The sequence below is a fragment of the Lygodium microphyllum genome, chromosome 2 (assembly GCF_053477565.2).
Source record: "Lygodium microphyllum isolate KBCC chromosome 2, Lygodium_microphyllum_v1.1.10, whole genome shotgun sequence".
Lineage (NCBI taxonomy): Eukaryota > Viridiplantae > Streptophyta > Polypodiopsida > Schizaeales > Lygodiaceae > Lygodium > Lygodium microphyllum.
Genome location: NC_141136.1, coordinates 100602964 through 100616921, shown reverse-complemented (window position 1 = coordinate 100616921; position 13958 = coordinate 100602964). Strand labels below are relative to the sequence as shown.

The 13958-nt window shown below is 41.1% G+C and overlaps 1 protein-coding gene across 1 annotated transcript in view; it reads right to left on the bottom strand.

Annotated features, from left to right (window-relative positions):
• Positions 1-13691, bottom strand: part of LOC148040087 (Transducin/WD40 repeat-like superfamily protein) — a 39767-nt gene extending 26076 nt beyond the window's left edge. Inside the window, exons 1-2 of the mRNA XM_087696599.1 lie at positions 13375-13691; positions 13192-13281 (exon numbers count right to left, since the gene is read on the bottom strand). Coding sequence (XP_087552725.1) covers positions 13192-13281; positions 13375-13452 — 168 coding nt within the window. The 5' untranslated portion in view covers positions 13453-13691. The remainder of the gene's footprint in view (positions 1-13191; positions 13282-13374) is intronic.
• Between the last annotated feature and the right edge of the window lie 267 nt (positions 13692-13958).

Genomic DNA, 13958 nt, shown 5'->3' with positions numbered 1-13958 from the left:
ATCTTCAGTGCCACCCACTCGCTCAAAAGCATCTAGTGATACAAGGATATCTGGTTCATGGAGGATTAGGCCACGATTACTTACATACTTCTTTACACATTTCACCTGCATTTTCCTTTTTTTGATTTTGGGTTGTTTTGTTTTGGGGGGGGGGGGGGGGGGGGGGGAGGGTTTTGTTAGTGTGAGAGTGCGCAATGGAAGAAGAACACGAACATAGAGGGAGAGAGAGAGAGAGAGAGAGAAAACAGAAAATGAAGGAAAAAATTCTGCACTGACTATAATGAATGCTGAATACAAAACTGTGGACTGATCAGTCCCTGCACGCAGCCCGAAGCGTCAGTGAGGGCACTAGATCAGGCTAATGATGACGGCAGCACCGAAGACGAAGGAAGATGACGGAGTCGGAGTGTGCACCTGCCAAAGGAGGAGGGAAGATGATAATACAACTTACTGCCAAGTGGGAAATGGCTATAAATAGTCAAAAAACCCAAAAACTGGCCGACCTGAAATTTGAGGCCATAAATATGTCCGACCAGCATTTAATGCTGGTAAAAATGCCAGGAATGCTCAGAAAAAATCCCGGAAAGAGTGGACAATGTCCGGCAAGTAAGGCAGGCTGAAGAATGCAGAAACTGCCCCGAGAAATGCACATAAAATCCCGATTGGAGGAGAAAATGCACTGAAATGCAATAAACTGAGTGCTCTAGAATGAGCTACCTCCTCCGTCAAAACAAGTGATAGACAAGTCAGAGCTCCTAAAGTCCTCATCTGACTCAGACTGAGGCTCACAGGCAAGAGATGACAGGGCATGACAAACATGACTGCTAACACCCCCTCTCAGATCCTGGATGTGGCGGAAGGCCAAGGGTGAAACGGATCCTGGGGTGGCAAGAGGAATGCCAAGGTCGATGAAGTCCGTCGATGAAGATTGCCGATGAAGAAATTCCTCGCGATCCTGGGAAGCCCCCTCTAAAACAGTAGGGGCCAGGAAATCCACAACAGCATCACCGAGATCGTCCCCCTTTAAAAGGGATGGAGGGTACGAGGGAACCACCGGAGGAGAGGGTGGGGGATGGGAAGAAACCTGTGGAAAAGAGGGTAGACAAGTGGAAACGGATATAGCAATAGACAACTGCCTCGGAGGTCCCTACATAAGAGAAGGGGAATGGAGCCTATAAAGCCCGCTCTCCTGCCAACCTGTCGCAATAACAGCCCCTGTAGAAGAATCCTCAATACAAACGGCCTGCTCGGTGAAGACAACCCACGTACCAAGCCTAGTAAGGCCATAGACTGAAAGGAGTGGAAAGCCCAAGTCAAGAACATAAAGAGCCTCGGAAAGGGAGCTCGACGCGCGGTCGGGAAATAAAGGCAAAGTGCCAACACCACAAATAGACACCGAAACAATGTCACCAACAGTGACTGAACCCTCAGAAGGGCATAGATCCTGCAACAAATCACCTCGGGGAGTCATATGACTAGAAGCTCCACTATCAACCAGCCAAGGCCTCTCAGAAGATGAGGCAACCACTGAAGAAGGCTCCTCCAAGTCAACAATATGAAGGAACACTGACTCATGGATAACCGCCGGAGTAGAGGTAGAAGGCTCGGATGTGTTAGCTCCATCCTTCGCTCATGGACGAAGGTGAGGGTACTTCTTCCAACATTTCTCCTCTAGATGTGTCCCCTTCCCACAGTATGGGCATTTAGGCTTCTCCGAGTCGGAGTCAGGACCTGAAGAACTCTCCTGACTTTTAGCCTCCAACTTCCCTTTCTTTTGGGTCCCCCCTCTCGAATCTGCAACAAAAGCTGTGATGGAGGTGGATCCACTGGCTACCTCTTTGGCGCGCTCATCATGCTCCAAAACAAGAGGGGCAAGCTCCTCCCATAGAAGCTTCTCACGGGTCCTCGATGTAAGAAGGCTGGTGTAGAAGACATCAAAACGGGGAGATGGCAGCTGAGTCAAAAGAATCATAGCCATATCCTCGGAAAAGATCATCCTGCCAAGGGGTGCAAGCTCATCCCTCATGTCCTCCGACCTGTTGATATGGTCCTTCATGGAAGAAGAATCATCAACAATGAGCATCCGTAATTTCTTCTCGAGAGTAATCCAATGGGCAAAAGTCTTCTGATGGTACAAAGAAGCAAGCTTTGTCCACACTTCCGCTGCTTTCCACAACCTGCGCACATGCACTAGGATAGAAACCTGTAAGCTCATAAAGAGGAAAGATCGAGCTCGTGAGTTGAGCCGATCCCATAAGGCCGCACGACCCATCGATGATCCAACGGTGGGATCCTCCACTGGGCGGGAAATAGGGTGGGTAACAAACTCCCAAAGATCGAAGGTATCAAGGATACACTCCACCTTACACGACCAAAGTGAGTGGTTGGAACCATCAAGCCGGTCTTCTTTGGGCAAAGGAAGGAGTACAAGCACCTGTATAGAGGGTGCCATGGAGGGCATATGAAGGCCAGCGAAACGAGCCTTCTATGAAACATGGAGAGAATGGGGAATAGAGGGATCTCGGTCAAATGGGCTAGGAGACCTCCGGTCGTCGCGTGAACTAGCACAAAAGTCTCTCCGTCTCTCAGAGGAAGGAATAGAGACGTCATCCTCTGAATCAGCAAAGAACTGGTGATAAGACATCTTCATATATATATGCAATCACCAAACAATCTGCAACCAACAGACAGTCAAGATGGAGCCGCCTATGTCAGAAAAGACCCAGAAGATGCTGTCGCCTGCAAGAGGAGAGAGAAAACGCTGCCGCCTGGAGAAAAAAACCGTCGCCTATCCTCCAGATGATGACGCCTTCTCTGCTGATGTTGACCACCTCCTGTTGGCTGCATTTGATGCAAACACAGGCTGCAAACACCTAGAAAACTGTCGCCTACTCCTGATGCTGCAAAACAACAAAACGCAGGTATGGAAGGCTGCATTTCAGCCTGGACAGCACCACAAAGGGCTGGAAAGGAGGGAAGAAAGGCTGCACTTGACGGTGTCCTCCTCTGCAATGGAGGCTCTCCTCTGTGCTCTCAGTTAGGCGATGATACCATGTGAGAGTGCGCAACAGAAGAAGAAACATGAACATAGAGGGGGAGAGAGAGAGAGAGAGAGAGAGAGAGAGAAAGAGAGAAAGCAGAAAATGAAGAAAGAAAATCTGCACTGACTGTAATGAATGCTGAATACAAAACTGTGGACTGATCAGTCCCTGCACGTAGCCCGAAGTATCAGTGAGGGCACCAGATCAGACTGATGATGACGGCAGCACCGAAGACGGAGGAAGATGATGGAGTCGGAGTGTGCACCTACCAAAGAAGGAGGGAAGATGATAATACAACTGACTACCAAGTGGAAAATGGCTATAAATAGCCAAAAAACCCAAAAACTGGCCGACCTGAAATTTGAGGCCATAAATATGTCCGACCAGCATTTAATGCTGATCCGACCAGCATTTAATGCTGGTAAAAATGCCAAGAATGCTTAGAAAAAATCCCGGAAAGGGTGGACAATGTCCGGCAGGTGAGGCAGGCTGAAGAATGCAAAAATTACCCCGGGAAATGCACATAAAATCCCGACTGGAGGAGAAAATGCACTGAAATGCAATAAACAAAGTGCTCTAGAATGAGCTACCTCCTCCATCAAAACAAGTGATAGACAAATCAGAGCTCCTAAAGTCCTCGTCTGACTCAGACTGAGGCTCACAGGCAGGAGATGACAGGGCATGACAAACATGACTGCTAACAGTTAGGTATGTGGTCGTGGGTGGGCATGAGTATATTCATGCGTGTGCACATGCTTTTTTTTAAGGCCATCTTGAATGTCATTCTCATTTCAAGGGGGATACCCTACAATTCAATGGAACAACTTACCATTTGGAAGTTTAATAGCAAGCGATATGATAAGCTTGTCTGCATTTGGGTGAAGAAGGTGGACTAAGCCCTTGCCATCATGTGGCAAATGAAGGGATCCAGATTCTTTATGTGTAAACGAATCTTAGGGATTAGAGTCCCTCTTTGGTGGGAGTCGTACCTTAAGGTCAATGCAATGAATACATGGGCCGAGATGTATTTGACTATTCTTCGATGTTTTACTTTGATATACCAGGGATTAGGGATGGAGTCAACTAACCAGGGCACTGGACGTACCTAATTCAAGAACTCTTAGATGTGGTGCTCTGATTGTGCGTGCATTTTACTTTTTTCCTCTCTTATTTTTTTAATAACATAACAACCTGTACAATGAGACTTTCAACCTTTTGAAAGAGAGAGGAGAATGTTAGAATTCAAGGGCTGAAAATGATCGATACTATAGAGATGATCATTCTGTGAGCCTTGATGCTAGAGGACTTGTCATTGATGAAGTGGTGCACTTGAATTTCACAGCCAACCATTGCAACAATGGAAAGAGCAAGAACCTTTTCAAGCTTAGAGCATCGTGGTTCTCTTTGTTGCACATTCATATATTCAAATGGATGCAAAATAGCTAAGGATACCTACAATTCTAGTGGGGGAGCATATAATATTGAGCTAAAATGCATTATGAACTAATTAGCTTTTTTAAACACCCTAAAACTCAAATGTTACCAAACTTTCATTTTAAAAAAATGTGTTTCTAGAGAGTTTTTGTGTCCCATAAGCAAAACCCTAATTTGGGAGAACCCTTCTGCATCTATAAATAAATAGGCTGCCCACCATTCAGCCTATCCTTGTTTTACAAGTTACACCCATCCACAACCTCTCTATTATTGTTGGCACCCTATTTCCAACACTCAACCTACCTCCACTAGTTGTCTAGCCTCACACAACTACTACCACATCATCACCATCCGCTATCAAGCCATCATTGACTGCAGCCACGTTTGTTCCAACACCTAGCACGCATTTTCTTGCTATCACCCTACTACTAGGAGACGCCAAACAATTGTGTTTTGCACCAACCTTGTACGAACTACCATGTCAGCATTTAGGTGGCAATTCACGCATGTGTTTTGCTATACTACAAGCCAACACTCCTTAACAGTTGTCCCCCTCCTATTCTCAGCTTTGGTGAACAATTTCCAACCTCCGACTGGTGGCACGCTGCTGCGCTTACCATATTTCAACGTCTAAACGCTTGTGTTTTGGTTTCAGCCTACTAGCCTTCTACATTCAACACCCCTTCAACTCCAATGAATCGTGGTTACAGCAATCAAGATGACGTCAAATGTAAGCACAGGGAAGAACATGAGAATGACAATACTTTAAACTTAACCAACTTAATCAATTATCACCATGAAAATTAGTAAACCAAGGAAAAGAGAGACACACACACAGAGAGAGAGAGAGAGAGAGAGAAAGAGAGAGAAGAGAGTTGACACCACATTGAGAGGAGAATGGGCCCCTCTCCCTTTACAAGAATTTGTTGAAACAAACCACGGGCACCAAGTGCCTAAACCATATACAAAGGGTTGATTTGCTACAATTCTAAAAATTAGGATTTTGAAACCCTAAGTTTTGTATACTCCAAGCAGCAAGTTTATTTTCTTCTTTAGTGCTTGGACTAAATCAAGCTAAGTAGAAAGTGCTTCTTGGATGAGTGATAGATAGGAGAGTACAAAGCATGTGGCCGAAAGTTCAACATAAGAGCTTATTTGAAATGGAGAGAGAAACCTCCAATATATAGGTGCAGGGCTTGGGTGTTGAAAATTGAAAAGTAGAGACTATTTTGCTGAAAATGACAAGTACAAGGACACTCGTCTCTTCAAAATGACACATGTCCTATTCTAGCTGCCACACGTCACTCTTCTAGAGAGAAGCTTCTAAACCTTTTTCTCTAAAATCTCTCAAATGGTTAAGAATTTAATATAGTTATTGAAGATAAAATTGTTCCTCGTGAAATTTTGAAGCCTTTGACGCAAACAAAATTTCCATTTGAGTAACTTCCAGAAAAAGTAACCTCTTAAATTTTAAAGAGTCGCCAAATTTAGATTCTAGAGAGCTTCTTATATAGATTCACCAATTCATGGTCTATTTCTTTGATTAGGAGCATCCAATTTCACTTTCCAAAAACCACTCATTATATGGGCTTCTAGTCAATGCAACTATCCAAGTATAAAAGTCTTAGCCACCTAACCGCCCAACTAAATTTTTAATTTCCCTTGGGCATCTCGTCAATGATGACCCAAGTATAATTATAGGGCATTTTGGCCATTGGCCACCCTTGAATAGAAAAATGAACATTTAATCATATTTTTGAAACACTTAAATAATAAAAATCACCTTTCAAAGTATATGAGTATCAAATAAATTTGAATCATTGAGCCAATATGGCTTAGTAACAATCGGTATACAAAAGGTTGCTTACATCCCTCCCTCTTGAAATCTGTCTTGTCCTCAAGACGTTGCTTCAAGTATTTCTAGTCTTGCAACTTCTTTATAAGTTGCAAGTATTTCTAAATAGTCTTTAAAATACTCTCCTCACTTTCGAGTCATTTTTTTAATTTCAAAAGCAACTTTGTAGAAATGTTTCTTTCTTCCTCGTTTCCTAATCATATGAAAGACTATCTGCTCTGGTTGAAGTATCTATTTCTGTTCATCGACTTCACGTGGATTCTCTATTACAAGTTCCAATGGTGGAGACCCTTCATAAGGTATTAGAAGATGGATATAAAAAGAATTTTGAATTCTCCAATGCTCTAGAAGTTGTAACCTGTAATAAACATCATAAATCTTTCAAAGACTTGAAACGGCCGATAATTTCTTGTTGTGAGCTTAGTGACTTGGAATGAAGGCTTGTTAGAGCTTCTTAGATAAGCATTGTCAAATTTCAAGCAGACCGAATCTCCTTGTAAAATCAAGTGCCTTTAATGCTTATTTGCTGCTTTTTTTTATTTTTCTTGAGATCTTTGAATAGCTCATCTGATTTGGGCAAAAACTGTATGCATATCACGCACGAACTCATCGGCATGAAATATCTTCTCCTTTGTTTTGAGAATATGTAGTAAGAGTGGTTTTTCATGTATGATCTCAAATGGTATTTTAGTTGTACAAGTATAAATTATGTTGTTAGAGACATATTCTACCAAAGGTAAATACTTTTAAGTTTTTTCATTGTTGGTTAGCTTCATAGCAATAGCCCTTCAACATATCCAATATTGTGAGATTGGCTCTCACTTTGATCATTGTTTAAGAATCATAACAAAAAGAAAAAGTAAGCTTTGTACCCAAATTTTCAAAACCAACCCACCAAAAGAGGCTAGTGGTTTGTGGATCTTTATCATCTACGATGGATTGTTGCAACCCATGATTCTTGAACATTTGTTAAAGAAATAATCTAGCCATATATTGAGACTTAATAGTCTTCTTGACGAGAATGAAATGAGCTTGCTTGTTGAACATGTCAATAATAGTCAATATGTCATCATTGTTATTTGTTGATTTTGGTAAGCCAAAAATAAAATCCATAGCAATGCTTTCCCAAGGTTGGCTCTCGAAATTGGTAATGGCTACAAAAGCCCTGCAAGCTTTTAGCGATCATCTTTATTTTTTGACATACAATACATTCTTTGACAAATTGTTCAATGTCTCTTCGAAGACTTGGCCAAAACAAATACATTTCAAATGCCTTAGTTGTGGCCACAATACCACAATGAGCTATGTAAAAAGCAGCATGATATTCTTCCATCACTTTAGGCCTAAAATCTTTAGTAACGCACACAACTTATTTTCCATCAAAAGAAATAAATATTTAATAACATAAGAGTTTATTCTTTTATCAAGTTGTAAACTTTTCCAATTGATTTTTTAAGTCTTCATCATAAATATGTATATCCCTCATGAAGACTGTATGATGAATCATGGACATTGCATGAATCTAAAGTCTTCTTGACAGGACATCAACTACCTTATTTTGCTTCCTAGGAATATGCAATATCTGAAAGTTAAATTGAGCTACATAATTGGCCCATCAAATATGCTTCTCAAATATTTGATTGGTTGAGAAAATATCTCAGACTGTCATAGTTTATCTTAATGAGAAATTCTCTACCTAAAAGATAGTGTCTTCAATCTTTTAAAGCTTGAATGATAGCCATTTACTTCTTTTCATAGACAGTAGCATTATTTTCTACATTTTACAACCTTCTACTTGCAAAAGCAACTGCATATCCTTCTTTGTTGAAAACTGTACCAATGCAGTCGTTTGAAACACCACATTCCACAAAAAAGTTTTAACAAATTAGGAATAATCAATATATGTCCTTTGTTGATAGAACTTCAAAGCTTCAAAAGCTTCCTTCTTTAGTTTGGTCCATCGGAATGCCTCTACTTTCTTGATTAAATCATGCAATGGTCCAACAACCACTATAAACCATCTAATAAATCTCCTGTAATAAGAGCACAATCCCAAGAAACTTCGAACTTTATGAACACTAGTCAATTTTAGCCATTCTATAATAGCCTTAACCTTATCTGGATCCATACAAATCCATCTTTGGAACATGGCCCAAGTAGTGAATCTCTTCTTGGAAAATTTCACTCTTTTTGCTACTTGCATAAAGTTTGTGTTTATGAAGTTCTTAAAACACTATTTTCAAGTGTTGCTTATGCTCTTCTTCATCTTTTCAATGAAACAAAATATCATCAAAAAAAAAACTTATAAAACTCTGATTACTCTAAAGATTATTTATATCATTCTATTAAAGCTTGCAGCAGCATTAGTGAGACCAAATGGTACCACAAGAAACTCATACAAACCAAAAGTTGTCCTAAATATTGTTTTATAAATATATCGAGAAGCAATTCTTATCTAATGGTAGCCACTCTTTAAGTCAATTCGGCCGAATGCTTTCAATCCATTCAATTTATCCAAGATATTATCAATTGTTGAAATGGAAAACCTATTTCAAATTGTAATTTGATTAACAGCCCTATAGTCCATACACATGCACAAGATCCATCTTTCTTCTGCACTAAGAGGACTGGTGAGTAAAAAGGAAAGGAACTAGGTCTTATTAGACACTTCTCCAAGAGCTCATTCACTTGCTTCATAGTCTCCTCTTCTTGGTATTGGACTCGCATGATAGGATAGCCTATTTGGAGGTGAGCTCCCATGAATGAGAGACACATTTAGCAAAATTATACAGAATTTTGCAAAAGCCCCAAATTTCTTAAGTCCAAATGAGCAAAATTTTATTGATGCATGAAAAGCCCTAAAATTTTCAAGGCCAATGTGCACAATTTCAACAATTTTTGGGTCCAATGCAATTATTATGCATGACCAACATCAAATCTTAAAAACCCCCACATTTTCAAGCATAAAAATGCACAAATCTAGGAGTTGTGCTTATACATGTGAATCTCCGTCAGTGAGAAGGGGAACAGATTGTAGAAATATTATTTTTTTTAATGACGAAAAGAGCTATCGAAGTGGCACCCGTTGACCTGCTGACCTACCTGTTGTGTCACGTCATCTCACTGGCCTGTTGCACATGACCTGTCCTATCGCCTGCCATCACATCCGACCTGTCACTTGCCGTCACAACTGCTCATGCCATCGCCACCTGTTGATCTTGGTCAAAACAACCGTTGATAGCTAGCCTAGCGTGCCACACCAATCACACTTACTGCTTATCGGTCTCCATCTGGTCACGACAACTACCAATGGGTTGTTGTCTGGTCAAGTCAAACACCTACTCACGCTCGACTCGATGAAAGATAAGCTGTCTAACTTGTTCTTCGCTCGCACACGCAGAACTGACTCTCACTGTCCTCGAGAAGCACGCACACTATTTCCGCAGCTCTGATACCAATTTGTTGTGATGAATGCCCAATGAAGTGTGAGATAGAAATGGAGCAAGAGTAGTACTGAGAGTGAGAGTGAGAGTGAGAGAATCCCAAGATGAGTATACCAATTGAGTGACGGTACACAGAATAAAATGTATTTATATGTTAGGATAGAAATAAGAGCGTTCACACTCGTACGTTTATACACACGGAGATTAAGGGACTTTTCACCTGAAGGGACTTTACACCCAACGACGAGACTACAGCAACAAGTAACAATAGTTTGAGGATTCTTTCAACCAAGCAACATCATATTTGAGGTGTTTCATCAATGGGCACAACTATCATGGCTGTCTACACATGGCAGCAACTTACTTCTCTCGCAATGAAAGTCTAAGTTTGCTCTCTCCTCAGCATTCTCTCATCCTTCAACCATTTCTCAAGTCATCTCAGCAAAACCCAGTCATATAAGCAATCAGGCTCGAAATTAGGATCAATCTCTGCTATATACCCTAATTTACAACAAAAATTAGGGTTTGATAGCTGCCTTGGGATGCATCCTCAAAGTTTAGGACCTAGGACTTCAATTCTAGCAACTGTGAAAGGAAGTATTTCAACACACACGATGATCGCTTTTGACCTTGAAATGGCTGCCATAGACGTAATGATGCCACTTTTTAATAGCATACAATATTGCTAACATCTCTTGCTCATAAACATGCGACTGACGCTCCTTGTCATCAAGCTTTCGACTTGGTGGGCCCAAGGCACCTGATTGAAGGTCACAAGCTTTACTCTAGTGCTGAAATTGTCATTAGCTCAGCATTTACAAGTATGTCTTCTTATAGTCACTAGTGAGATGGGATCATGCAGTGATGATGCACCTCCTTCTGAAAATACACATAATGAAGGGGAAAATGCAATGCCTAATCTTGGAATAGGCTTATAACATGGACAGCAAGGAGAAAATATGGTTGTTGACCGAGAAGCCGATTCTTCTAGAGAGGCATTTAACCCCCTCTTGCCACCACTCTCCCTCTTCTATATATCCCTCTTCAACTCCACAAGATGCAAATGACTAGCAAAGGAGATGAAAAATATGATGACCAATTTAAGACTTTGTTGAAGACAACAACTTGCAACTTTGTTCAATTGGCCAAACAAAAGAGTTTGAGAGATTTTTTAATTCTCCCAAAAAGGACAATGAGGGAAAGAAGAATATGTCATCTTCAAAGGCCTTTGGGCAGCAATAAGCTTCCTAAGAACAACCACCATGGCCTAAAGATGCACTCAAGGTTGACTAAAAGCAAATGGTACCAATGGGATTGGATACCCAAATGCAAGGCCATCTAGTAGTGCAAGTGCCAATCCAATACGTTTTGGACAACAGGGCATGCATGCAATTGATGAAGCAGCAGGATACTTTGGTGATGGCACTATTTTTTCTGCTATGGTGGATTAGGGACCACATACGGGAATGTATGGTACTACTTCTTATGATATGTACCAACCAATGCCACTTTAAGAGGAGACGGCTTTATCCTCTTGGTGGTAACAAAACTTTGATTACATTTTGCTTCATATATGTTAGGTTAGGATTCAACAGTACTCTCTTCTCTCTCATTGTTCACTTGTTGACTATGAGAGTGCGTGAGTGTACTCTTCTCTCTTATTGTTCACTTATTGACTATGAGTATGCATGTGTACACTCACGCACACTCACAATCAACAAGTGAACAACAAGAGAGAAGAGAGTGTGCACACACATTCTCACAACCAACAAGTGAATAACAAGAGAGAAGAGAGTACTACTCACAATGAATAAGTGAACAGCAAGAGAAAAGAGAGTGCTGCTAAATCCTAACCTGATAGCAGACATTATTATTGTATAGTTTATCATCATCCACATGTTCAAGATGACTATGATTGTAAAAGGGCGAACAACTTCCCTGCAAGGACACTATCCAAAGGCACCATTGCATTGCATTTTACATGAGTATGGCAACTTGCATTACCCTTTGTATTCCACATGCATTGGCATTCTATTCTTGGCATCTCCCAACCCATCCTAACAAATTTCTAGAGAAAATTGAAGAACAACTCCAGTCAAGGATGATTTTGTTCTTCTTTCAGCTACTCGCAAACATGAGTCTAGCAATAAGCACTTGGTTGAAATTTAGCAAGGACCGATCACATGCTCGACTTAAGGAGAATCATAGGGCACACGAGTCCAACAATAGGCACAAACGGTTGAGAGTTAGAAGAGGACCAACCACATACTCACAATGAAAAGCAATGGAGAAGACTCAATGACTTTGCATTTTGGCCTTTCCTAGATCCTAGAAGGCATGAAGAAGAGCCCTCAAAATCGTTTTTCATGGCACTCATAATTCATGGTGAAATAGCTTCAACTATGGGCAAAGGACCCACTTGCAAACATGAGGATCTTTCAAGGGAGTGTGGCGTATCTAGTATCTCCTCCACAATTTCGAAGAGCCATCCTCATCCCAGACTTCTCTCACATAGAGTGGACCACAAGTCACTAGCAAAGACGAGCTCGTTGGTAGTTTATAGCATGGTACATGTAGACAAGAAGACACAATAAGGTAGAGCAGCAGCATAATTCTTCTTCAAAGTCCCTCATTTGTATATGGAAAGAGATCAGCATACCCTCAAAGATAAATGGGAGAGATTACAAGGTGACTCAGATTGCAGGAGCAAGAGACAAGAGGCCCTCTTAAATTGGAGATTCATCAAATGGTATGGCATTACAATCAATCCAACATCTTCTCCTAAGCGAAGAGTCAAGGTAGTAGCATTCCTTTGTTTGCTTTTATTTTTTGTTTACAAAGGGATCTTGTACATAAATTTACCTTGGTGGTGATTATCACCCTTTTTGAAATAGAATTTCTTTTCTTGGAAAACAATTCCCTACCCTACTTATAGGTGCTTCAACGTGATATCCAATTTCAGATACTTTGAGACTAGAGGAAGCTCCAGCGCAATATACTTTCTTGAGCATTAATTTGATTTCTAACATTATTCTAATTAATGAGCTTGGCTGAAAAACGGATGAAAGAGATTAATGATGAACAATGCCTTGATCAATGCATTAGTGCTTTAGCACATCAACCTGCATATTACATAAGGTAGCTGTTGCAGGTCCAAGTATAAATCAACCAGTAAGGCCATAATCTATTACACATAGCCTATAAAACGAATAATACTGACTGGACTGTTGATGCTCTGATATAGCTGGGTTTGGGTTGGTCAGTACTCATGCTGTGGTGCTATATTACATCTAATGTCCTTACTAAAACAGCATGGAGCATTTAGACTGAAACGACATGGTGAAATAAAATTCAATAACATTCAGCAGCATAAAACATCTTCTGTCTCTACGCCTTTTGTTACTTACGAAACACACACCTGTTCAAACTTGGCAGCAGTTTTTGCAGATTTTCCGATTACATCTTCCCTGCGCTGCAGCTGTCCTCTGAGCTTTTTGTCAGAAAGGTCCTGAAACGGCACATTAAACGCAAGGTGTAACCAGGAACGAAGACTGTTAAAGCAGGGAGAAGGTTAAATGAGGTGTTGAACTCGATGGCACACCTTGAGATGCACTCCTCTGCCTCTTGTGTATTTAATTTCTTGTTGGCTTAGACCAGCTCCATTCTCTTCTTTGTCCATTGCAGGATGTGCTGCAGGCGAATCTCTGTCGCTCTCTCTCGCGCAAAGATTTCGAGTTTAGTGCCACCTTCGATGGGAGCGAGGAAAGAGAGTCGTGGAAAGACAAAGCGATGTTACCACAAAGGGCCTGCCAAGACAAGAGTGGGGGCTAGGTTCAAAAGCTTAGACTTGGCCAAAGAATTATTAGACAATGAATGTCACGTATATAATGCAGCAAAGCTCTGAAGTGGCCACACAACGATTGAATAGATGCTCTGCATCTAGATTCTCCCGGCTGAATGTCAAAAATATAATGGAGCAAAGCTCTAAAGTGGCCAAATTAAGATTGAATAAACACTTCACATCTAGATTTTCCCGACCCTTTACATCAGGGTTCTCCTAGTGCTTCGCACTAAGGTTCGAAACATCAATGTCATTAAAACAATTAGGGCACTTCGCGTTCTAATGCATGTCGCACATACTTGTTATACCATCGCCTCCACACACACACACACACAGGCTCTCTT